General features: G+C 40.6%; 2 protein-coding genes across 2 annotated transcripts; one reads left to right on the forward strand and one right to left on the reverse strand.

Annotated features, from left to right (window-relative positions):
- The first annotated feature begins 402 nt into the window (after nt 1–402).
- On the forward strand, nt 403–2,937 carry LOC106571222 (NF-kappa-B inhibitor alpha). The gene is made up of 5 exons (XM_014144014.2): nt 403–745; nt 1,267–1,375; nt 1,616–1,912; nt 2,035–2,292; nt 2,510–2,937. Exons 1-5 carry the CDS (start codon nt 498–500, stop codon nt 2,540–2,542), a joined length of 945 nt encoding a protein of 314 aa, XP_013999489.1. The 5' UTR covers nt 403–497; the 3' UTR covers nt 2,543–2,937.
- Nucleotides 2,938–4,697: 1,760 nt separating this feature from the next.
- Nucleotides 4,698–7,567, reverse strand: LOC106571223 (proteasome subunit alpha type-6). Its single transcript, XM_014144015.2, has 7 exons — nt 7,348–7,567; nt 6,614–6,708; nt 6,406–6,487; nt 6,050–6,205; nt 5,664–5,842; nt 5,181–5,275; nt 4,698–4,904 (listed from the first exon to the last, which is right to left on the reverse strand). Exons 1-7 carry the CDS (start codon nt 7,421–7,423, stop codon nt 4,847–4,849), a joined length of 741 nt encoding a protein of 246 aa, XP_013999490.1. The 5' UTR covers nt 7,424–7,567; the 3' UTR covers nt 4,698–4,846.
- Nucleotides 7,568–27,817: the final 20,250 nt, after the last annotated feature.

The raw sequence follows: 27,817 nt of genomic DNA on the forward strand, positions 1-27,817 counted from the left end.
GTTGACCTTCAATTGACATTCCATTTAACACGGGTTCCGCACAGTTACCTGATGATGGCATTACAGTCAAAAGGTGCAGAACAGTTATGCCCCTCATATAATTTATGACACATTAATTCCCCAAGTGAAAAGGGAATTCTTCAAGAACCAGTCAAAGGCACCTCTAATGTCTGTCTCTCATTCATCTTCTATCTCATTCATTTAACGTATTTATGTCTGCATCACAGGTACGTCTAATAGGAAACTACAAGTTTTCATTCTTACTCGTGAGTATGGGGCTCATTCGAGAGGGAATTTTTCTCATAAAAGCCCGGTCTATGAGTTTCCCTAGTTGTGTCGAGATAACTCAACGTGGAAATCCCCCATTCTTTGTCTCCTCCCCGCTAGAATATTTAAGCCACTGGCGCCTCCCTTCAACACGCACTCCATTCCAGACTTGAGAGGGAACAGAGTAGTGAGTAGACTTGTCAGTCAGTCAGTCAGTCAGTCTATTCAACATGGATGTTTATAGAGTTTCAAACGACAACCAAATGGATTATAACGTCGATGAACGGGTATCGAAACATGGCAAAATGATACCTAGCCAAGAAGACCGTTTTGATAGCGGTCTGGATTCGCTAAAAGAGGATGAATATGGTAACCTTGTGAAGGAGCTGGAGGACTTGAGAGTGGCCCCCGTCGAAGTCATGTCAAACTCCTGCAGTAATGAACCCTGGAGGAAAACAGTGACCGAGGACAGAGACACGTAAGTTCACTTTTATCTTTGGGTAATGTTGCATTGGTATGTTTTATGAATGCATATGATTTTGCATAAAGTGCTGTATTGCTTTGGATTATAATTATACTATTTCAATGAGCTTTTCTTCATTTGCATTGTAGGCCTAAGTCACTTTTAAAACGCACAGATATGCTCCTGTTATCAAGTTGTGTCAAATTAATCAGCTGATAGTCAGCATTTGCAAGTAAACAAAAGGACTTTTGGACTCCGCTGTCCGCTGAGTGTGTACTTTGGCTCAGAGCTGCCCCTGGGCGGCGCTAAAATCAGCTATGAGCAGTTAGGAAAGTCCCTGGCGAGTTGCCAGGAACTGATAATGTATCAGATGTGTCAAGCCGCAACTGGTGGAAATAACCCCCCCAAAAATCCATTCTTGAGCAACGCTCTAGTGCTCGCGCTTTGTTCTTTTTTTTTTCAACCACTTCCTCTCAGACGTGCGTATTTGAAGCAAAGCCGTTTTTAACTCTTTCTTTTACCCCTCCTCCACATAGGTTTCTCCACCTGGCCATTATTCATGAAGCCACAGAACATGCTGAGCAGATGATCAAACTGTCACACAATGATGATCTATTCCTGGATGCACAGAACAATCAGAGACAGGTAATTAAAGATAACCAATTCATTTTTGTATAATTGACTAATTGAAAATTACAAAAATAGAACAATTAAAACAGAAACTTAATGGGTTAATTAAAACACAATTAATTGGTTGATAAAACACAGTCTTATTGAAACAGGTCGTAAAACATCACTACACTTACATAGTTATAAACAAGCCATCTAAATGGTGGTATTTGCACCTGAAATCAATAGCTTACCACCTTCTTATTCTTCTCTCAGACGGCGCTCCACCTGGCAGTGATCACAGAACAGCCCCATCTGGTAGAGAGGCTACTGAAGGCTGGGTGTGACCCGCGGATAGCAGACGACAGTGGGAACACCGCCCTCCACATCGCCTGTAAGAAGGGCTCTCTCACCTCCTTCAGTGTGATCACCCAGAACTGCCCCCGCCACCTCCGCTCCATCCTCACCTTCCCCAACTACAGCGGACACAACTGCCTCCACCTCGCCTCCATTAACGGATACCTCTCCATGGTGGAGAGTCTGGTTCAGCTTGGTGCCGACATCAATGCACAGGTAAGGTTTCATCACACAGGTGTTCTTATGCCAAGAATCAAGAATCCACATTGATGAATTAAAACCTAGATGTATTCACAGACCAAAGGAACTAATGTTTGGTGTATTTTTGTTTCCCCCAGGAACATTGTAGCGGTCGTACAGCGCTTCACCTGGCTGTGGACCTCCAGAACCCATCCCTGGTCCATCGGCTCCTCTCCATGGGGGCAGACGTCAACAGTGTGACATACGGGGGCTACACGCCTTTCCACCTGACCTACGGGCGTCAGAACGCTGAGATCCGCCACCAGCTGTATAAGAAGACGGCCCAGGAACTCAGAGAGCTGCCTGAGAGCGAATCAGAGGAGAGTGAGGAGGAGTGCATGTCTGGTGATGAACAGGTGAGATACTAAAAGTTACACTGGTCTCTCTTGTAAAAGAGATTTGATCTTTGTATAAATAAAGGTTAAATGAATAAAAAACTGCAGTTCTAGGGGGATTGGGAAAAGGCTCTATCTGGACTAATGAATTGGCTATAGTACCAAAGGAATATTGTCTTCTATTTAAATGACAGTTGCGATTACAGATTCCTAATGTTGTTACTTTCATTCTCCACAGATATATGATGACATTACATTTGGGCAGAATTGAAGCAGTCGCATCACGTGGTGGTGTGAAGTCAAGTCGATGAAGCTGCTACTGGCCTGTCCAGTCCAATCAAAGCACAGTGGGAACTCCAGGTCACAGAAGCCTTTAGGGGGAGAGCCACATAGAGCTGGCCTAAAGACGAGACATCAGAGAGACAAGGCTGAAGATGGCATTTGTTCGGGGTGGAAGTCTTGTGGTCGGTGAAAATCATATGCACCGGGAAGCATAATATGAGCCCTGACCTCTGAGAGAATTATCCTATTTTCATGTATATATCAGACATCATATATTGTAAATACAGAGATATAATTTTTTATACTTGTGAATGTTTTTATTAAATGTGAGTGAAACACTATTGAAAAGAATCATTAAAATATGCATCTATAATATAAAATGGATTTTGACTGCTGTTTTCCTACTCTTACACCCTCTGGTTGTAGTTAATTTTCTGTCACACTCTAGTAATTCTTCATGGCCATTTTTACACAGCAATATACAGAATTGAACCCTTAGTTAACTGGCTCACTTAGCCAACGCTACTCACTCACTGACATGGAAATCCCACACAAAAGTCATGTTAATTTTTCATAGACTTGCAAGACAACTGAAGTCCCCTTCCCCCACTCAACACAAAGGGAAGATCTCAGTTGCATACGCTCTCTCAAAATCCATTGGATGAGAAAGCCTGGAGTGTGCAATTGAGATCTTCCCTTATGCCGCGTCCATGAGCTAGTCGGAACTAGGAAACTCTGAAATTTGCAACATGCTAACTGGTTGTAGTTATATACAGGCCTCGTAAAACAAATCAGCAGGTTGGAAATTTCAGAGTTTCCTAGTTCCAACGAACATGTGAATGCGGCATTAGTACAGTCTGGGGTTTCCTGGTTGGGGCGAGGTCACTAGCTGTGAGTCACATTGTTAAAAGTCCCCCCGAATTGGATGTGTAAGAGGAACTACTGTTCCGTATAAAACATTCCACCTTTGAAGTGCTGCTGAATAAGTGTGTGTGGGAATGGGAATTGACGACTCCTGTAGAACCTACTGTTCACCAATATAAGAATTCTTTAAATTTACTGCACTACCCATACTGATTATTAGTATTACCAGTCATAAGGAGAGTTAGACAGCAGAACATGACACAACTTACCTTCAGCTGAATGGATTTACCCCAAGTCGTCAGAGGGAAATTGCAAAAGCTTTTATTGCTCAAAGTTAACTAAACAATTTATCTTCCTGGATAGACTTACTCATGTATCTTCTACAACCCTTTCTCCCATTGGCACACTATTATAATCAGTGATAGAGAAAGATATGGTCCTTGACTACTGTTATAATGGGAGTGTACAGTGGAACCTCTAATTGCAGCCTATTTGCTGTGAGCCATAAATGTCAGTTGGCCTATTAACCTCTGGATTCTCAGGGGATTTCCTAAGGAATCTGACTCAGCCTCACCCAAAAATACAACAGTTCCAATATCTCTGCATGTGATCTATTCATATCCTCTAGACATAGAACTAACATGATGCTGAGACTTCAGATTAGTCTTTTAGCCTCTATTATATAAACCTAATTTAATGTGATATTTTCCAATATATTTCCCCATTCCCTCATCACATAGAAATATTGCACTCTTCTCTCAAGTCAATTTGCCTTTTGATTGTCACCAGAGGCGCATTTTATTTCTGACTTGAAGGAAATGGAAAATGCAAAAAAAGAAATGATACAAGGAGGCAAACAGGTCACAACCAGTTTTGACTGATTGTAGTAAAGAACCTTCACCACAGCTCTGCAATAGTAAGTCATGTGATTAAGTGAGCAGAACCACAACAGGAAGTCAATGTTTTACTCTGCAGCAATGTTCAAAACGTCTCAGTCAGGTCACCCAATTTAGGTACAAACATTTTCAAGTTTGTACTAGGTCATATAACCAAGGCATGGTGCACAGAATTCAGTCAAATCTATGGTCACACATTGAGAATACATTTTTTTGTATACAAAAATGGCATAAGCCTACATTAGAAAAGGGTTTAAACTTCATAAAAACAGATGGAATAATACACACAGAAAATATTGTGCAGTCTGTTACTCTAGTGCTTGAGTGAAACCCCGTTCTGGCATTGAGCGATCAACCTGAAAACAAATGAATCAAAACGGAATATTTTACTTGAAAAAATGTTTAATGGAACAGGGGGCAAATATACAGTAAACAAGGATTAACTCCGTTCTTCAACTTGGGGACTACAAATCCCACAATTCTCTGACTGGGCCTTACACATCTCTCTAGGCCTCTCTGTAGTTTTTCTGGGCTCAATCTCTCTCCGCTAGGGACACCAGGTGGGTGTCCACCTCAGACTCTGTCAGAATCCTGCAAGCAGAAAAGACAGATTAATAGAATAGAATATAGCTTTGTCCATCCAGGATCAACAGTTTTCTTAGGCATTACCTTACAGAAAGGATTACTAAAATTCTAAATTTCTCACTAGTTTTTTGTTGTCGCAACAGTATTCTGGTGGTCCATTAGTGGGAGAGCCCAATATAGCACCACCACATCTAAACTAACTCTTGTACACACTTTCTAAACGACAAAGGTCTTACTGTATTTTATATGGGGACTAATGATGTGTTCAGAGTGGTGCTTCACCTGAATTTAGGGTCTTCTGTTGAGATGACTCCTATCTCCAGCTCAGAGGGCTTGAAATCAATGGACAGGACTGTTGACAGACAGGTGATGGCGGTCTGAAGAAATAAAGAGACAACACAATCTCATCCACTGTTTTTTCAGAGGAGAGAACTAAATTCTGACCGTACAACATTTCGCCTACTGGTTCATTTCACTTTAATTTTGATGTACAGTACCAGTCAAAAGTTTGGACACACCTACTCATTCCAGGGTGTTTCTTTAATTTTACTGTTTTCTACATTGTAGAATAACAGTGAAGACATCAAAACTATGAAATAACACATTTGGAATCATGTAGTAACCAAAAAAAGTGTTAAACAATCTAAATATATTTTAGATTCTTCAAAGTAGCCACCTTTTGCCTTGATGACAGCTTTGCACACTCTTGGCATCACTAAACCTTGTACTGTATGTACTGTTAGCGGAGTAGAAGGGCATATCTACCTCGACAGTTTCTTTAAAGGTCAGGTCAAGTTTTTTTTTAACTTTCTTCTCCAGGAAGCTGGTTGCCTCTGTCTGTTTGACCCCTGCAGCGGTGGCCTTGAAGCCACAGTAGTATCCAGCAGGGTCACACTTGTACACCTGGGGACCACACTCATCATCCACACCTATCACTATCATGCCTGAGGAGAGACATGCTTTTAGTCAAACAGGAAGTACAGTACGCACAGAATTCTTTGACAGTTGTAAATAATATTGGGTAAGAGATGCATTGTCTTCTATAATGTCTAAAGGAAAATTAAGAGTACAACACGGATCATCACTTTTGCGTTTCTTTGATAGTAGAACTTATATCCAGTGATGGTGAACATGAATAAACATGCACTTACAGCATCCCAGTGGCCTCATCTCAGCGTTTTGTGTGTACACCTGAGAGATGTCTGCGATCCTCTTACATAGCATGTCCACTGGGATCTCATAACCGTACTTGTAATTCCAGTTTGCTGCCTCGTAGCGTGCTCTCTGGACCTGGGACTTGCCGTCCGCTGGGGGTAGGAGAAGACAAGAGACAAGCAGTTAGAAACAGCGTTGGGACTTGTTCAGGACAAGGTAAAAGGTTATGCATATGCTAGTATGTGTTTTGAGATACACATGGAGTTGAGTTGTTGTGAGTAACAACCATGCAATGAAGGCTAAATGGTCCATCACTCTGCTGAAGACTGTTGTGCTGGGTATTGTAGCCTACCTGTCATCCCTGACATCACACAGCCGATGTTCTCCGTTATCCTGAACAGGTGAGTGACTGTGGAGGAATCCAGTAGTGTGTCCTTGTGGAGACAAAACGAGGTGATGTAATTTCTATGAAATACAATTGTTGTACTAAATTAGTCCTCCACTGGTGAGAAGCCTAGAATAATGAGGTAAACAGCCATGAGTTTTACAGCTGAACTTACTGGTACTTTCTTCTGTGTGACGACTACTGCACAGTCTTTACCTCTGACTGCTACTGACGTGAGACCACCTTGGTTTATGGCCTTGAAAGCATACTCTGTCAAAAACAACACATAAAACAGGGTTATTCAAGACATGACATCATTTTAACGCATACAATAACATAAAAAAAATAATAAAAATCACTTCAACAGATAAAAGCAGTCCCACTATATGAGACTGTCAGAGAAAAAACGGTATACCACGATGATAAACTGCAACACTCGCTAGCCTCGCAGACTAGCTTGTTAACAACATCATTTAGTTAGCCATCTTCACTAGCAAGCCGTAGTCACATGCTATTAGGCTAGCTACTAAAAGAAAGCAACATGTTTTCAGTAGCTATTTTGTAAAAAATGACAACCAATTTCATGTTGACTAGTTAGCTAAACGTTATGCTCATTGTGTTTCTTGAGTTTACATGTACCGGGTGTTAGCCTAGCTAGCATTGTTTAAATGTGTGGATATTTAACTGGTGTAGCTTGCTAGAATATTAGTTAGTTAAAAATAATAACTTTCAAATGAAAAGTAGGCTTACTGCTAACTTGCAGCTTGTAGTTAGTTACAGCAAAGATAGGTTCCCTTTTGTCTGTGGTTACAGTTAGCGCAAATTTAGCTAGGAACCATGACTGAGCATTTAGCTAGCCGATTGAGCATTTAGCTAGCCAGCATACGATTGAAATTACACTGTACTAACCAACTTGGTAGAGTCTACCCTCTGGAGAGAAGATGGTGATGTGACGATCGAAACCTGCACTTGAGCCCCGGGACATTTTGGTTTTAATTTAGTTAGCTACAAAGCTAGCTAGTCCCAAATATTTAGCATGCACAAATCTCACTTCATGCAAACCAAAAAAATTCTGTTCACACGGAAGAAGTAACAAATAAATTGTAACTACATCCGAGGTCAAATAAGCAGTGATCCAGGGTTGCCATGGTAACGTACCCTTTTTTTATTTTATTATTATTGTAAATGATTGTAAATTCAAAATAAACAATATAGAAAAAAACAAAGAGTATACAACGGATTATGCAAACATTACAAAAGTCAGTGGAATACAGACCTTGTAAAAAGCGCAAACATAACTTTTTCTTTATTTTCTTCACCTCAACATTGGCCACTTGCTCCCTCATAGGCCCTACTGTTCATCATTTTTATATTGAGGAATATTATATAATATAATAGAGTATTATAAAATAGAAGTTAAAGTTATTTAATTTCCTATTCTATATTATATTTATTTATTTAACCTTTATTTAACTAGGCAAGTCAGTTAAGAACAAATTAGAATTTCTTATGCCCAATTCTGTTCATTAATTGGACACAATAAATGTCACCTTTTCCAACAGGTAAATGTGAGAACACATTTTTCTGCAATGATGAGCAGCCCATTTTCTCTGTATCGATAGGCCTACTCACACTCTTCGTCATTCATCAGGTATTTACGGTATCTGGCCTTACTGACAGACTACTATTCAGAGGGGAGTGTCGTCATGATCCTCCATGTGCTTGTCTCTTGCCACGTTCACAACAACTAGGAACTCAGAAATCTCATACTTCTGACTTCAGTGCATTGAAGACAACTGGAAAATCTAAATAAAACAAGCTCTGACTGGAAAAAAACGGTCATCTAACTCGGAAACTCGGGCCTCTTTCTAGAGTTCCCACTTTCCGACCTGAAGATCACTTACGTCATGATATGACCTCTTATTTTTTCTGACTTCCCAGTTGCCTTGAAAGCACTATTCCTTCTTTGGCCTCTGTGTGCTCCTCTAGAGAGATAAGGGAGTTCCTGCCAGGAATTTTATCACCCAAAGAATAAGGAAACAGCTTTGTCTTAAATCAGATAGCACATCGATTCAGCCTGCATCGATCAGTTTAGAGAGGAGTGAAGCCATCTGATGTAAGACAATGATAAACAGTTTATTTGAAGGAAGCAAAGCACTCAATAGCTGAAGGGAAACATTTTACTAATGAGATGTTTATGCGTAATCATCAATAAACAAGTTTACTCCCTGTGCCAGAACATGCAGTACTTTCCTTTTCCCTGTTCCTGGTCGGCTTGACTGAGTGTTTTAGAACAGGGATTATAATGGGTTAATAATTTGACTATTTACAGATGTAGGATCTTAATTTTATCACTCTTTTGTTTCAGAGAATGTACCTGCACAGCAGGAAATGTAAACTTGTAGTGTATTCAAGGTTTAAAAAGGCTTCTAAAGTTTGTAATTTTTTTTTTAAATGTCAGACTTGATTTGCCCTAATGAAAAATGTATCAACCCCTGCAAAAATGTCCATTCATTATAATCCACATCCTAATTCACATGTTCTGTTGCTGCAGGATTATTTTCCTGCTGTAGCCAGATCCTACATCTGTACTGTACTTGGCATGCAGGTTATTTCCCTTTTGTCCCACTTAACTGTTAGGCTCTTGGCTGGATTGAATTGCTTCCTCATCATGTTTTACTAGTCTGGTACATTCAGATCAAATGACTCAGGTGACTAGCTACAGTATAGTTTGACAACCAGTAAAACTATTAGGATTAAATGTTTTGGATGCTTTTGATATGTTCTCAATTAATCAAATCCTTAAATCAATGACTAAAAGGAAATATATATATATATAAAAATAACTGTCATTTCATTGAGATGTGTCGAGATCACGTGCCACTTGCTCACTCTTTCTCAACACACACACACACACACACACACACACACACACACACACACACACACACACACACACAACACCGCCTTATCTTCTCCCTTCTTCCGATAATACACAGTAGCAAAAAATCCCAAAGTGTCTTCCATTTGGTGTTGTAAGGCTGGTAATACACCATTCAATATGCAAAGCTCACCACATAGGACTATAGCCATAGTCACACCTTGTAACTAAATGGTGCCTTGGGTTGAGTAATGTTGAGAGAGAGGGCTTTATATGGAAAGACTGAAATGCCCAAAAGGATTTCACAACTCCAGACTCCTTATTGTGGTAAAAAAAAGAACATTAAGTGTTTGAAAACTATCAGAGCATACAGTAGGTATAAACTTGTCAGACAACTTTTCAGAAACCTCCAGACACTTGCAACAAAGAGGGTATGATGACAATAGATCCTGTTAGAAATATTTTTTCAGAAAATAGTAAATGACTGTTGAAAAGCACCACCTTCCACCTTGTTTTAATATTTCACAGTGTACACAGACAGTTCCCCCCACCCCCATACCCCACCAAACAGACCTGGTATCTCTCATTGTGTCTTCCCCTCTTCCTGTATTCTGTCCTTCTCACTTCGGTTCTTTCTGTATCAAAGGAAGCAGTATTTTCATTCATTGGAGGCTATAGTCTACCTACTCTTTTTGAGAGGAAAGACCCCCACCCCCATTTCTCATGTAGTGATGTGTGGGACAGAAAGTCACAGACCTATCCATGGGGTGCTGGGGGATCTCCACTTGCAGTGAGTACATACAGTATGTTCATACAGAACCACCATACAGTAAGTTGTATCATATTTCCCACTAAAGGTGTAGCAACATGGTAACATACATTGTGAGAGATTCTTAATGACAGGGCCTTCCTTTGGAATCAGTGGAATCTAAGTCCATTAATGTAAAATGCATGCATTTGACACATTACTATACCAGACATGTGTGAACTTATTTTTCCACAAGGATTAAAAAAAAAAAAAAAAAAACGATAGAATAGAGTTCTAGGATACTCATAATTCTGTGTAGTGTCATGACATTTAAAATAATAATTTTGAAAAAGTTGGTTTGACTTTATACCATCAAATGTGAATAGTTCATAAATTCCTCTTGTTCATGACAGTGAGAGCAGAAATTAAGATTGAAGAAATCTCAAAGTACTGAGATGCTTTCTTAAGATAAGAATCTAATCTATGTTTGTGCAATACACTTACCACACATTTTCTTAGAAACTGATTGCTGAACGAGTTCCTGAGAATGTCTTGAACATAGATTCAAAATAAATACATAAGATTGGTTAATAAGTGAGATGAAATTACAATGTAGTTTTTATTTTGATTAACGGGGACTTCATTTTTTTCCTTCGGCCTGCATCGCAGGGCGTTACTACAGATCCGGGTTTGAGCCCGGGTTGTGTCGCAGCTGGGTGTCCCATGAGGCGGCGCACAATTGGCCCAGCGTCGTCCGGGTTACAGGACGGTTTTGGCCCAGCGTCGTCCTGGTTACGGGACGGTTTTGGCCGGCCGGGATGTCCTCGTCCCATCGTGCCCTAGCAACTCCTGTGGCGGGCTGGGTGCATGCGCGTTGACACGGTTGCCAGTTGGAAGCGGTTTCCTCCGACACATTTGTGCGGCTGGCTTCCGGCTTAAGTGAGCAATGTGTCAAGAAGCAGTGCGGCTTGGCAGGGTCGTGTTTCGGAGGACACATGGCTCTCGACCTTCACCTCTCCAGAGTCCATACGGCAGTTGCAGCGATGGAACAAGTCTAACTACCAGTTGGACATCACGAAAATTGGGGAGATAAAATAAAATAAAATTAAAACACTAAATAAAAAAAGAACCTTCAAAATGTACATCCATACTTTCACAACAGTGGCTGGTGGTTTGTTATGAGCAAGTTGTAATGAACACGATGGGAGACAGAGCTGGTTTCAAGCGCAGGGTGCAAGTGTTTATTGTAATGGACCACAGGAGGAGGCTGGTAGCTGGGTCCAGGGGCAGGCAGAATGTCATACACAGGGGGTCCAAAAAGGCAACAGTACTGGCAGGGAAAAGGATAGTAACGTCGTCCGGGAGATCAGGCAATAGGTTGATAACAGGAAATCCAATAGGCTAAAGTACAGGCAGGGAATAGGCAAAAGGTATGGTTAGTGAGGCAAGCAAAAACTATCATACACGGGAAGAGTAAATCACAGGGAACCCAAGTGCGCCAAATTAAAGTGTGTCACAAAACAAACAATACCTCACAATGATGCGGTGCAAAGAAATTAACTAAATATTGTGTGATAATGACATACAGGTGTGTGAACAGGTAATCAGAATTCAGGTGATTGGGATCTGGAGAGAGCTGCGTTCAGGGGATCTATGTGTTTGAGAGTGTGAGCTGGAAAGTGGGCTGGAAAATGAGCTGCGTTTGAGAGTGTGAGTTGGAAGCAGACGTTATACAAGTCACATCATTATACAACAGATTGACACTCAATACAAGCATTTACTCAGATAATAAACTTTCTGAGAGGTATTTGATTGGTGGGGCATGGAGGAATGGTTGCAAAATACTAAAACAGGTGCTTTTCATCAAAATGTCATCCTCAAGGTGTGAGAAAAGGTTGGCGTTTTGATGGTTTACCTCAGTCATTCTCAACCAGGTGGCCTTTTTGAAAGCGTTTCAGTGGGCCTCGGAACTGAAAACGTTGAGGACCCCTGGTTCACCCTGATTGAAACCCCAGGTTTGCCGGCCTCTGCCACAGAGTGTTGCATTGTGGGCGTCTGAAGACATAGCACCTATCCAGTGGTGGAAAAAGTACCCCAATTGTCATACTTGAGTAAAAGTAAAGATAGGAAAATGACTCAAGTAAAAGTGAAAGTCACAAAGAAAAATACAACTTGAGTAAAAGTCTAAAAGTATTTGGTTTTAAATATACTTAAGTATCAAAAGTAAATGTAGTTGCTAAAATATACTTAATATCAAAAGTAAAAGTATGAATCATTTAAAATGTATAATATTAAGCAAACAAGACTGCCCAATTTTCTTGTTTTTTTTTATTTAGCCAGGGTCACACTCCAACACACCATTTACAAACAAAGCATTTGTGTTTAGTGAGTCCGCCAGATAAGAGGCAGTAGGGATGACCAGGGATGTTCTCTTGATAAGTGTGTGAATTGGACCATTTTCCTGTCCTGCTAAGCATTCAAAATTTACTTTTGGATGTCAGGGAAATTGTATGGAGTAAAAAATACATAATTTAATTTAGGAATGCAGTGAAGTAAAAGTAAAAGTAAAAAAATATATAAATAGTAAAGTACAGATACCCCAAAAAACGTAAGTACTTACTTAAGTACTTTACACCACTGCACGTATCTCTGTGGGATAGTGTGGTGTGGTGCGGCTGTCGGGGCTGTGAATTCACCCGGCAGGGACTTCACAGTGCCTGCTGCTAAGAATAATGTGTACAGCCACCTGCATGTATTCAGGGATACAAATATTTGTTAGGTCTTCACTGCACAGTATGTTGAGTAAGTTGAGTAATAGCAATTATAATGCATTCATTTTGATATCCAATATTAACTAATCCAAGATACTTGTAAACAAACAGAGGCTGGCATATTTGTCGACAGTCCAGCCAGAGTCAGGTAAACAGTACATTGTGACCTGGAGGATCTGTAGTGCAGTAAATCTCAGGGTTTTGTCTGTACTGTACCTGGTAAACCCAGCAAGGATTTTGGCCTCCTTGACGTGGGCTAGTGCCAGCTGGGTCAGTGTACTCTGTTACGTCCATCCCATCCTCTAGTGTTTCAAGGAAGTTTCACTTCTGTATTCACAGCAAATATTTAGAAGATTCTCACACAGGTGTCTGGTATCTTTCCTGTTAGGGCTGAATTTGAGCAGAAATAAGGAATGTGCTTGGGCTGATACAGTCAATAGCCTCTTGGCAAATGTGAGATGCTGTATCAATAAAGACAGAAGATAATTTATGCTTAGGAACACAAATTGACAAAGGGCAAGTCCTGTCTGGGGTTTCAGGCAGTGGGCTCATGTGGCCCCATTATCAAAAAAGGACATGGCATCCCTTCCCACCTCATCTTTGCTTTTTCCAATAGAAAACTGATCTAAAACAGGTTTCTCTGAGAAATTAGTGAGTAAAGCATGAATCATCTCTGAGTAGGGTTTCTGTTTGCATGCGAGTTAGAGATGCAGCGTTTACCATGCATGAATGAATGAGCAAATGTTGTGTATCATCTACCAGGTGTTGGCAGTAACAACAGGCCAGCCATAGAGGGGGATATCTGTGGTTTACCCCACATATCCTACCATGAATGTCACAGTAAAACCTTTAAATAACTCCCATGAAAACTCCTCAGAAAGACATTGACACAACCCTTCAGGGAAGCTAACTACTGTATATCCACAATGGACTGATGGGCTCAGCATCATTGTAAGGTCCCACATAAGAGAGCCTGTAATAAAATATCCAACACAAATGAGCAAAGCCACAGGAACACTAGACGTCAGTGCGGTGGGCGAGTTTAGTAGGCCATAGGGCCTGACCCAAATGGCACTCTATTTCCTATGTAGTGCACTACTTTTGACCAGGGCCCATAGGGTAGTAGTGCACTATGTATGGAATAGGGTGCCATTTGGGATGCAGATATATTGTCTGCCAATGCATTTCCCTGTGTTAAATCATTGCAGGCCTGTACAGTGGGTCACACTGTATATATATATATACACACACACACTACTGATAAAAAGTTTTAGAACACCTACTCATTCAAGGGTATTTCTTTATTTTTACTATTTTCTACACAGACAGTGTCACCAGCAAAGCACCCCCACACCATAACACCTCATCCTCCATGCTTTACGGTGGGAAATACACATGCGGAGATCATCCGTTCACCCACACCGAGTCTCACAAAGACACAGCGGTTGGAACCAAAAATCTCCAATTTGGACTCCAGACCAAAGGACAAATTTCTATTGTCCATTGCTCATATTTCTTGGCCCAAGCAAGTCTCTTCTTCTTATTGGCGTCCTTTACTAGTGGTTTCTTTGCAGCAATTCAACCATGAAGGACTGATTCACACAGTCTCCTCTGAACAATTGATGTTGAGATGTATATGTTACTTGAACTCTGTGAAGCATTTATTGGGCTGCAATTTCTGAGGCTGGTAACTCTAATGGACTTATTCTTTGCAGCAGAGGTAACTCTGGGTCTTCCTTTCTTGTGGAGGTCCTCATGAGAGCCAGTTTCATCATAGCGCTTGATGGTTTTTGCGACTGCACTTGAAGAAACTTTCCAAGTTCTTGAAATTTTCCATATTGACTGACCTTCATGTCTTAAAGTAATGATGGACTGTCATTTCTCTTTGCTTATTTCAGCTGTTCTTGCCATACTATGGACTTGGTATTTTACCAAATAGGACTATCTTCTGTATACCAACCCCACCTTGTCACAACACAATTGATTGGCTCAAACGCATTAATTCACTTTTAACAAGGCACACCTGTTAATTGAAATGCATTCCAGGTGACTACCTCATGAATGAATGAGTGTGCAAAGCTGTCATCAAGGCAAAGGGTGGCTATTTGAAGAATTTCAAATACATTTTGTTTAACACTTTTCTGGTTACTACATGATTCCATATGTATTATTTCATAGTTTTGATGTCTTCACTGTTATTCTCTAATTATTTTCAAAATGTCAACAAAATGCCTCTCTCACTGACAGATTTACATCAAGTGCCAAACTGCTTGAGGAAGTAAACAACACTGGCGCTGCTGTGCCAAAGGGCAGCAGGAAACCTAAAACCCTCTTTTTTCTCTCTCTCTCTCTCTCTCTCTCTCTCTCTCTCTCTCTCTCTCTCTCTCTTGCTCTCTCTCTCTCTCTCTCTCTCTTGCTCTCTCTCTCTCTCTTGCTCTCTCTCATGCTCTCTCTCATGCTCTCTCTCTCTCTCTCTCTCATGCTCTCTCTCTCTCTCTCTCTCTCTCATGCTCTCTCTCTCTCTCTCATGCTCTCTCTCTCTCTCTCTCATGCTCTCTCTCTCATGCTCTCTCTCATGCTCTCTCTCTCATGCTCTCTCTCTCATGCTCTCTCTCTCATGCTCTCTCTCTCATGCTCTCTCTCTCATGCTCTCTCTCTCATGCTCTCTCTCTCATGCTCTCTCTCTCATGCTCTCCACCCCTCCTCTCGCTTTTTTTTGCAGGATGAGAAACAACTTGTCAGAGTAGCAACAGAGCCTCTGATCCCCAGAGGGAGCATTGGGTCCCAGGCGTATTCAGACAGGCCATATTCCTGACAATCAGGCTCCACAGGTACCTTTACTGTACCTCATCTCCCGCCCTTCTGCTCACTGTGCCGCATTAAATGTATCGTATCCCTCATAATTTGATAGCCATCTGTAACACATTAAGTCACCATCCTACAGCAGATACTGCAGGTATAAGTCACTCTCTCTCTCTGACTGTTAGATGACTTCACAACCTGAGGGCGGTGTGATCACAATGAGCCCAGCCGTCCTCCCATTCTTCCTTCCACCAGCTTCTACTGCTTGAGGGTCTCTGATACTGAAGTCATTGCATTGCTCATCCAGTCCTGTGCTGAAACCAGAGAACAGAACCACATCAAACAAACCCATAGGGGAAGAGTAATACTCATGATCAGTGTGTTAATCTAATACATTTCCAGACTAATCATAGAGCACAGTTGTTCCTGGCTGGAAGGGTAATATATAGGCTAAGTCCCAAATGGCACCCTATTCCCTATATAGTGCACTGGTCAAAAGTAGCTCTGGTCAAAAGTAGTGCACTATATAGGGAACAGGGTGCCATTTGGCATTTGGGACTTAGCCATACTCAGTGTCTTGCGCGCCATTTTGTATTGAATCTAATAAGTTAGTGAATCTGACATCTCTGGAATGAAAATGGATGGCCCTCCCTATAACCAAAATAATAATTAAAACATAAAGTGGATAGCAGAAAACAAGCCTACCGTTTACCCTCCCTTCTCGGACAGACCAGAGCCTTTTAGAATCCGTTCTTCATCCTGTAAGCATTACATGGCAACGCAGGAATTTTGATTCGTACAGGGCTGTGGGCCAGAAGGTTGTGGGTTCACAGAACACCGTGGACAAGAGTAGGGGTGGAATTATCTCCTTTATAGTAAAAGCATTGCATGAATGTATTTGCAGGTCCGAGAAAAAATTGCCTGTCATAAACATTTCATGCAATTTAATGTCATTTTACATATTACATATTTTAAAGAATGGACAGAGATTGGCCTATGTGTTCATCTGATTATATTTCTCCAATGCCAAATCAGTGTGTCTTGTTTGCAACAAAACTGTCCCTGTTTGCAAATAATTAAATCTGACACGTCATTAGGAATGGGAGTATGGTACTTTCAAAAGTTAGACCTACCTTTTCATCCCAGTCAGAGTAGGCCTACTGAAGCAGAAACATGTCAAATATAACTGCTGGCCACTCTTCTTCCGTGGTTTAACCTAACAAGAGAAGGTCATAAGTGTTTCCCTAAAAGTTTCCCTGAACATCTATTGTACATTAAGTGAATAGCTTAATCAATTGGCAGTGATAGAATTAGTTTACTTCCCAGGCAAAGTCATTTTTTTGTCTCCTCGGCAATAGAAGGTTGTAGCTCAGCATGTCAAAGAAATGCCAAAGAAAGTAAACAAGTCAAGTCTTTCCCAGGTATTTCACAGGTTGTTTTCTAGCGTAAAGCATTGCAGACCAAAGCGCTGTTATAGATCACTTTATATAATCAAACCAGTTTTCTTTTCTTCAAAATCATAAGCTAGCAAGGGGTAGGCCTGTGCTTTTTTTTGTGCCATTTTCTTTAATAAAAGGTAGGCCTATGGCATACCCTCTCATACCCCCTCAATTTGAGTCCTGGTTTTAACTGAACATCCCTTTACTGGTAGGCTATATAATGAGTGCATGGTGGGTGGTGGAATTGGCCGACAAATCTATGGAAATAACAGCCTAAAACCTAATTTTGTCTGTCAAACAGGTAGGCCTACCTCATTTCTTAAATATGAATAAATTAGCTCCAACACAAAGCCCTCTTGTTGTTAGTTAAGTCAAATTAATTGAAATGAATTGTGCCTACTTGAATTTGCCTACAAGCTGTCATAGGGTAGAGACCAAGACGCAGCGGGAAAATATATACTCATCTTTTTTATTAGGTGAAGACGGAAAACACAATAAACGTATACAAAACACAAACGAACTGGACAGTCTTGTCAGGCACACAGCTAAACAAGAACAATCTCCCACAAAATCCCATGAAAAACAAACTCCTAATTATAGGACCCTCAATCAGAGGCAACAATAACCAGCTGCCTCCAATTGAAGGTCCAACCCCAATTAACTAAACATAGAAATACAAAAAACTAGATAGAACTATACTAACATAGAACAATAACTAACAAACCCCGGACTAATAAATCAAATACCCCTCTATATAAACACATACACAAAACACACCCTGAACCACATAAATCAAACACCCCCTGCCACGTCCTGACCAAATTACAATAACAAATAACCCCTATACTGGTCAGGACGTGATACAAGCTGTCTATTTTCCGGAGGTCAATAACTCTGATAAATACATCATAGACATACATAAAGATATATATATAAACAGTTATAGTAGTAGAAGCTATCAAATTTGACCTCTGGTCCTCCTCATCGTCACAATCTCCTCAAACTGAAAGAACATAGGCTATCGTTCAACTATGCCTAATATATAAAAAAATCCAGAAGAAGCCTGTGAAAGGATCGAAGCAGGAGATGAGAAGCAGGTACAGGGAGTGAAGGTTTAATAACTGATGGACATGAAACAGAACAGAAACACATAACAACAAGTAATGCAGACACAGGGAACAGACAGATATTCAGGGGCAATCAACCATGTGAAGGAGTCCAGGTGAGTCCAATGAGCACTGCTGCGTGTAATGATGGTGACAGGTGCATGTAAAGACAGGTAGCCTGGCAAGAGCAGACCAGGCCGGGGCTCAGGGTTGGAATATCCATTGCAGTATGTAATGCAGCCTAGTTGTATTCACACCATCCCAGCAGCTATCTAAGAAATATAACTTTGCTCTGTACTTCTCCGAGTATGCACTTCATTGCCTATAAGCTATGGATCATTTGATTGAGACCACACTAAATAGCCTATATGCACACTTGATATTGCGCGCCCAGTGGAGAATCAGAGATGAGGGGCGGCATCAGGCACACATCAATATATAGCCTAATAAGCAACTCATTCTAAAACACTGAGAAATATAGACATTACATCAATTACAAATTACATGACCCTCCCCTGGATTAGATAAAAAAATAAAAACTAAATCCTTCCCTTGACTGAAATTGAAAAAACTATGGCACTCCCACATTTTGCTCCAAATTTCAATCCATCCTTAAGAGCCCAGTAGCAGTGGCTGGTGGCTGCAGTAATAATACAATATAATGAAAGGAGATACAATAGCCCAGAGGCTCCTGTGGGATTCATTTAGGGGGAACCTTACCCTACTGCGTCAATGTGTCACGCCCTGATCTGTTTCACCTGTCCTTATGATTGTCTCCACCCCTTCCAGGTGTCTCTTATTTATCCCTGTGTTTCCTGTCTCTCTGTGCCAGTTTGTCTTGTATGTTTAAATTAACCAGCGTGTTTTTCCTGTGCGCCTGCTTTTTCTATTCTCTTTTTTGCAGGTCCTCCTGGTTTTGACCCTTGCCTGCCCTGACTCTGAACCTGCCTGCCTGACCATACTGCCTGCCCTGACCTTAAGCCTACCTGCCACTCTGTACCTCCCGGACTCTGACCTTGTTATGATCTTTTTGCCTGTCCACGACCATTTTCTTGCCTGCCCCTTGGATACTAATAAATATCAGAGACTCGATCCATCTGCCTCCCGGGTCTGCATCTGGGTCTCGCCCTGTGTCCTTATACAATGCTCTGTGGTAATACAATCCAATAGTTCCCAAACCGTTTCTGTCTGCCGTGCTCATGACCCACCTTAACCAAAACTTGTCTTATGACCGAACAGTGTTTTTGGCCCACCTAAATCTTGAGGCAAAATTTGCATTATGGTTAAACAACGTTTCTCTACCCACAAATGAATCTCACATCACAGGTAGCCCAATGAGGGTCAAGTCATGAGCCTTCCCACTGGGCACACACTGGATTAATCAATGTTGTTTCCAACGTAGAATAGATGTTGCATTGACATCTGTGCACAGTGAGTTTAGTCTAGTTAGTAGATACAAAATACCCACTGTTTGAGGAACATTGGTGTTATGCCTAGGGTTACAAAGGGAGGATATATTACTTGCAAACTTTCAAAGTTTACCAGTAAACCACCAGAATTGTGGAATATTTCAAGGATTTTATGTAATCTATCACAAGATATCGAGTGTCCCTTTGAGGTACTATAGATTATCACAAGGTGTCTGTCATTATCTCTGGCCGTCTCTCTGGCTTAATCACATGCAAAGTATGTAAAATAATTAAATCAAATGTACACATAAAAAATAGAATGACAAAGCTGTAAAACTATCCTAAATATAAACCATCTCTTTTAGAGAATACCATTGGTGTTAAATATGAGGGTATCAGGATGAAATATCCTTTATATATTTTTACAGACTTGTATTTATTTTACAATGTAAATATGTATTTGTTGTCAATGTTTTGGCTTCAAACTGGTGGCAGTTATGAAAAAAGTAAATAGTTGGAAGAGCTATTTTCTCTCTCATATGGTCTATCTGCTAGAAACTCATGGACAATATGGACACAGATATAAAAAATGAATACTATATATAAATATTTTCTTTTTAAGTTATTCAAGCATAAATGACAAAAATTACCCCTGATTGCCTGTTAATTTCCAAAATTACTGAAGATGCCAGTAACTTTGGTAAATTACCTGTAGCTTTGCAACCCTAGTTATGCCATTGGTTGGCAGTTTGTGGGTGCAGTAGGCTGGGATGGAGAGGCACAGTGAGAGAGTGAGAAGGAAACACAGTGGAGAACATGATGAGTCACATATCGGCACACAGTGGAGAACATGATGAGTCACATATCGGCACACAGTGGAGAACATGATGAGTCACATATCGGCACACAGTGGAGAACATGATGAGTCACATATCGGCACACAGTGGAGAACATGATGAGTCACATATCGGCACACAGTGGAGAACATGATGAGTCACATATCGGCACACAGTGGAGAACATGATGAGTCACATATCGGCACACAGTGGAGAACATGATGAGTCATATCGGCACACAGTGGAGAACATGATGAGTCACATATTGGCACACAGTGGAGAACATGATGAGTCACATATCGGCACACAGAGGAGAACATGATGAGTCACATATCGGCACACAGTGGAGAACATGATGAGTCACATATCTTCACACAGTGGAGAACATGAGTCGCGTGCATACTGAACTTTACGCTCCCCAAATCCCCCCTTGCATACACTAACGTTTTCATTTAATTCAATAATTCAACCGGCAACAGTATGAAAGGAAAGTTTCCCTCAAGCACCACATTTGGGTATGCACTGAGATAATCATCCAGGAATAGAATCAGATGTATACTTGGCAGCGGTGGGCAGCAGGGTGCTTTAGCCTGGTTAAGGTCATGACTACTACATGGGAATACAAGGGGAATTTGGAGGGAGAGATCCTCCCGTCCACTCCCACAGTAAGGACAACAGAGTGAGTTGGTGATGACGAAAACTGCACGTCATGTGCCAGTAGTCAAACTGTGCCAGTCATCTATTCTAGTCATTGTTGCTAGACTAGGCCTATAAATGAACTATAAATAGGTATTTGGAGTGTAATCCAGTCGATTAATAGAATTTTGATGACAAAGCAAACATTGAATTCTTTATAGATTAGCATAATGGTGCAAATCGTTTTTGGGGAGGATAAAACTAGAACAAACTGAAGGTTTTCTTTGTCTTAATCCTCACGATGAACTCCTCCTCCTTCTCCTTCTCTTCTTCTATCTACACTACCGTGCAAAAGTTTGGAGTCACTTAGAAATGTCCTTTTTTTTTTTTTTTTTAAGAAATTGCTGTATCCAGCTACAATAGTGATTTACAACATTAACAATGTCTACACTGTATTTCTGATCAATTTGATGTTATTTTAATGGACAAAAAAATGTGCTTTTCTTTCAAAAGCAAGGACACTTCTAAGTGACCCCAAACTTTTGAACGGTAGTGTATACATTTTATATTTTCTTTGCTTTCCTGCTCCCACACATCCCTACTAAAGGGAAGGAGGTGTAGAAATTGCCATCTATGTAAATAACATATTTAAACAGGGAAGATTTACAGTTTCTTGGCTGGATCTTCCAAACACTTCTCCTTAACTGCACATTCAACGTTCTTTTTTGGAAGATGTTTTAAAAAACACAGGCATGTGCACGCTCTCACAAAGAGGAGCTCCGGAATTTCGTCAGGGAATTTCCCACCGTGCTCACGGGTATAGCACATCTCCTTCTTGGAATTAATCAGGAGGGAAAGATGTTTATCTGTTAAACCCTGTTTCTAAGAAAGAGGAACTTCTGTGGAGGTGCTCAGGTGTTCTTACTGTAGAATGACCAAAAGCAAAGCAGATGTTCTTTCTATGGTCACATGGCTAACAACTACCAGTTAGGTAATGCCATTGCATAATGCCGACACATATAGTTGTATGTATCATAAAAGCTTGGCCATAATTCCTCTTTCCCACAGAATTATAGCAGGTTCTGGCTGCGTTTACACAGCAGTCTCGCTGCGTTTACACAATTCTTAACTTTTTCCACTAATTGGTCTTTTGATCAATCAGATCAGCTCTTTCGCCAATAATTGGCCAAAATATCAGAATTGGGCTGCATGTGTAAACGCAGGCTGTTCTGACGCAGCAAAAGTGGATGCGCTGAACGCATAAAACGTTATGTCCCCATTGACCAAATGTTCCTGTGGTTGGTCAGCACATTGGTAGCCAACATTTTGAGCGTCAAACAGATCAAGGATAAATTAGTTAAATGTAACTGAACTACCTGCATCAGATGTGTTTTTGCAGAAGAAATATCCGCAAGAGGAACAGAACGTATGAGTCAGCATTGCAGATTTCTACTGACTGATAAATATACAGGTGACAACATGTCTGTTATCTAGGCTCTGAACGATAGATGTCACTACTAAATATAAACGTGTCGGCTCCAAAAGAATACAGCATATTATTCTTATCTCCACTTAATACCTCCCTGTTGGCTACCTCACTTTTATGTACGTTTGGACTGGATCCTATTGGACTATCTATTAAAAAAAACGGACTGACAGTCACCTTTCTTCTAATCTCAGCACCCAGAACCTGTCACAAGAGACTACATTCTGCTTATGAGAGACTGCACAGGAATGCAGAGTTAAGAAGCATAGGCCTACATGAATAGTTCCACTAGCTAGGCCTACATGAATAGTCCAACTAGCTAGGCCCAGTGGTGGGAGAAGTACTCAATGTTCATACTTGAGTAAAAATAAAGATACCCTAATAGAAAGTGAAAGTCACCCTGTAAAATACTTGAGTAAAAGTCTAAAAGTATTTGGTTTTAAATATACTTATGTAACAATCGTCATAAGGAGGAGACCAAGGTGCAGCGTGGTAAGTGCTCATGTTTACTTTTATTTAACTCAGAATACTAAACAAAATAACGAAAAGGAAAACGAACGCTACGTTCTGCAGGCTTACACAGAACTGTACAAAAACAAGATCCCACAACTGAAGGTGGGAAAAAGGGCTGCCTAAGTATGATTCCCAATCAGAGACAACGATAGACAGCTGCCTCTGATTAGGAACCATACTCGGCCAAACACAAAGAAATATATGACATAGAATGCCCACCCCATATCACACCCTGACCTAACCAAACAGAGAAAAACGGCTCTCTCAGGTCAGGGCGTGACAACTTAAGTAAAAAGTAAATGGAATTGCTCAAATGTACTTAAGTATCAAAAGTAAAAGTTAAATCATTTCAACTTCCTTATATTAAGCAAACCAGACTGCACAATTTTCTTCTTTTTCATTTTATTTACGGATAACCAGGGGCACACTCCAACACCTAGACAATTTACAAACAAAGCATTTATGTTTAGTGAGTCCACCAGATCAGAGGCAGTAGGGATGATAAGTCAATTAGACCATTTTCCTGTCAAAATATAACGAGTACATTTGGGTGTCAGGGAGTAAAAAGTACATTATTTTCTTTAGGAATGTAGTGAAGTAAAAGTAGCCATAAATAGTAAAGGACAGATACCGCCAAAAACAACTTAAGTAGTACCTTACATAAGTGGTTAGGCCTACATGAATAGTCCCACTAGCTAGGCCTACACAGCTAATCTAAACGGTACAGAATACAAGATCGTATTCATGAAAAAGGGGGTAAAATTACAACAACAAAAATTATAATAATAACAAAAGTGTCCACACGGGGTAGGTGGAATCTGCCCTGAAGAATACCATTAATTCGTTTTGACTCTCATGTTCCATTTGTTCATGTACATTTAGCTACTCACATAAAAAATAATAAAAAATGCAGAGCAATGTGAGCAATCCGAGTTGTCAACTGTGAAACAGGAATACACCGATGGAGGGAGGCAAACTGATCCCTACTGTGCACGTATTCAAAAGTATTCAGAACAGTTATTTTGTTTGTTTCTGTGTTTTTATAGTCTGTTCAGAAACATAATACCCAGCACAAAGACTCTGCACCAGATGTCATGATCGACTACCAGATGTTTGCCAGATGTCCTGCTAACAACATTCTTGACTTTGACCAACTGTCAGAGGAATTCACTTTCTTTTTAACAGGTGTGTCCTAAACAGCCATGCAACTGTGACCCCTGCCCCTAGCGTTTTGTTTGGGAGACGCCCCCCCCCCCACAAGCTTGGCACACCTGTATTTGGGAAGTTTCTCCCATTCTTCTCTGCAGATCCTCTCAAGCTCTGTCAGGTTGGTTGGGAAGTGTCGCTGCACAGCTGTTTTCAGGTCTCTCCAGAGATGTTCGATCAGGTTCAAGTCCGGCCTCTGGCTGGGCCACTCAAGGACATTCAGAAGCCACTCCTGCGTTGTCTTGGCTGTGTGCTTAGGGTCATTGTCCTGTTGGAAGGTGAACCTTCTCCCCAGTCTCAGTTCCTGAGCGCTGTGGAGCAGGTTTTGACTTTGCTCCGTTTCTTTCCCTTGATCCTGACTAGTCTCACAGTCTCTGCTGCTGAAAAACATGCCCACAGCATGATGCTGCCACCATCATGCTTCACTGTAGGGATGGTGCCAGGTTTCCTCCAGACGTGACACTTGGCATTCAGGCCAAAGAGTTCAATCTTGGTTTCATCAGACCAGATAAACTTGTTTCTCATGGTCTGAGAGTCCTCTAGGTGCCTTTTAGCAAACTCCAAGTGGGCTGTCATGTGCCTTTTACTGAGGAGTGGCTTCTGTCTGGCCACTCTACCACAAAGGCCTGATTGGTGGAGTGCTGCAGAGATGGTTGTCCTTCCAGAAGGGTCTCCCATCTCCACAGAGGAACTATGGCGCTCTGTCAGAATGACCATCGGATTCTTGGTCACCTCCCTGAACAAGGCCAGCTCTAGGAAGAGTATTGGTGGTTCCAAACTTTTTCCATTTACGTATGCAGGAGGCCACCGGGTTCTTGGAGACCTTCAATGTTGCAGACATTTTTTGGTACCCTTCCCCAGATCTGTGCCTTGACAAAATCCTGTCTCGGAGGTCTACGGACAATTCCTTCGACCTCGTGGCTTGGTTTTTGCTCTGACATGCGCTATCAAATGTGTAACCTTATGTAGACAGGTGTGTGCCTTTCCAAATCATATCCAATCAATTGAATTTACCACAGGTTGATTCCAATGAAGTTGTAGAAACATTTAAAGGATGATCAATGGAAACAGGATGCACCTGAGCTCAATTTGAAGTCTCATAGTAAAGGGTCTGAATAATTATGTAAATTAGGTATTTCTATTTTTTTATTTTTTAATAAGTCTGCACCAAAAAAACAGTTTTCACTTTGTCATTGTGGGGTATTATGTGTACATTGATGAGGATCTTTATTTTATTTAATCCATTTTAGAATAAGGCTGTAACGTAACAAAATGTGAAAAAAGGGAAGGGGTCTGAATACTTTCCAAATGCATGGTAGACTGTATATAAATCTAACATTGGGCATATGATTCTGACCCCTGTTGATTTCTACTGTGTTAAATTACCTAAGTTTCCACTCGGGACAAATCAGGATCTCAATAATTACGTTGGCTTTTACTCGAAAGACAAAATTTCCCATGTGTTTTCTTTTGTTTCCTTTGTGAGAACAACTTATGTAATTGCTGGCTACAGTAAAACGGTAGTAAAACATCCTCTTGATCATTCATGGGTGTGGTTGCGATAGTACAGTAGACGCCTAGGCCATAGTATGTGTGTGTGTGTGTGTGTGTGTGTGTGTGTGTGTGTGTGTGTGTGTGTGTGTGTGTGTGTGTGTGTGTGTGTGTGTGTGTGTGTGTGTGTGTGTGTGTGTGTGCGTGTGTGTGTGTGTGTGTGTGTGTGTGTGTGTGTGTGAGTCCTGTGTTTTCTAAAGACACAAAAATAACCCAGTGTTGTTTCCTCCCTCCCTGACCTCACCCATAAGGCCATGTAGTGTGGGACATACAGTGCTTTCAGAAAGTATTCATACCCCTTGACTTATTCTACATTTTGTTGTGTTACAACCTGAATTCAAAATGGAATAAAATGTTTTCTCTCTCTCACCCATCTACACACAATACCCCATAATGAGAAAGTGAAAACATGTTTTTAGACATTTTTGCAAATTTTGTGCAAATTAATTACGGAAATATCTCCTTTACATACAGTACCAGTCAAAAGTTTGGATACACCTACTCATTCAAGGGTTTTTCTTTATTTGTATTATTTTCTACATCGTAGAATATTAGTGAATACATCAAAACTACGAAATAACAGATATGGAATCATGTAGTAACCAAAAAAGTGTTAAACTTAATATATATTTTATATTTGAGATTCTTCAAAGTATCCACCCTTTGCCTTGACGACTGCATTGCACACTCTTGGCATTCTCTCAACCAGCTTCACCTGGAATGCTTTTCCAACAGTCCAACAATCCAACACTATTATTCTAAGATGTAGAAAATAGTAAAAATAAAGAAAAACCCTGGAATTAGTAGGTGTGTCCAAACTTTTGACTGGTACTGTAAGTATTCACATCTCGAGTCAATACATGTTAGAATCACTTTTGGCAGCGATCACAGCTGTGAGTCTTTCTGGGTAAGTCTCTAACATTGGGGTGGCAGGTAGCCTAGTGGTTAGAGTCTTGGACTAGTAACTGAAAGGTTGCAAGATTGAATCCCTGAGCTGACAAGGTTAAAATCTGTCATTCTGCCCCTGAACAAGGCAATTAACCCACAGTTCCTAGGCAGTCATTAAAAGTAAGAATTTGTTCTTAACTGACTTGCCTAGTTAAATAAAGGTAAAATGAGAACATTGTAGATTTGGTGTTTTGTTTTAGGTTATTTTCCTGCTGAAAGGTGAATTCATCTCCCAGTGTCTGGTTGAAAGCAGACTGAACTAGGTTTTCCTTTAGAATTTTTCTGTTTATTTTTTTTATCCTGAAAAACTCCCCAATCCTTAACAAGTACAAGCATACACATAACATGATGCAGCCACCACTATACTTGGAAAGTGGTACTCAGTAATGTGTTGTATTGGATTTGTCTCAAACATAAGACTTTGTATTCAGGACAAAAAGTTAATTGCTTAGAATTTTGTATTTTTTATTACTTTACTGCCTCGTTGCAAACGGGATACATGTTTTGGAATACTTTTATTCTGCACAGGCTTTCTTCTTTTCACTATGTAAATTAGGTTAGTATTGTGGAGCTACTATAATGTTGTTAATCCATCCTCAGTTTTCTCCTATCACAGCCATTAACCTCTGTAACTGTTTAAAAGTCACCATTGGTCTCATGGTGAAATCTCTGAGTGATTTCCTTCCTCTCTGGCAACTGAGTTAGGAAGGACGCCTGTGTGTTTGTAGTCACCATGCTCAAAGGCATATTCAATGTCTGCTTTAAAAAATTTTTTAACTGTCTACCAATAGGTGACCTTCTTTGCGAGGCATTTGAAAAGCTCCCTGGTCTTTGTGTTTTAATCTGTGTTTGAAATTCACTGCTCAACTGAGGAACCTTACAGATAATTGTATGTGTGGGGAACAGAGATGAGGTAGTCATTAAACAATCATGTTAAACACTATCATAGCATACAGAGTGAGTCCATGCAATTTATTATGTGACTTGTTAAGCAAAATCTTTACTCCTTAACTTATGTAGGTTTCCATAACAAAGGGATTGAATACT

This window comes from Salmo salar, chromosome ssa15, assembly GCF_905237065.1.
Source record: "Salmo salar chromosome ssa15, Ssal_v3.1, whole genome shotgun sequence".
NCBI lineage: Eukaryota > Metazoa > Chordata > Actinopteri > Salmoniformes > Salmonidae > Salmo > Salmo salar.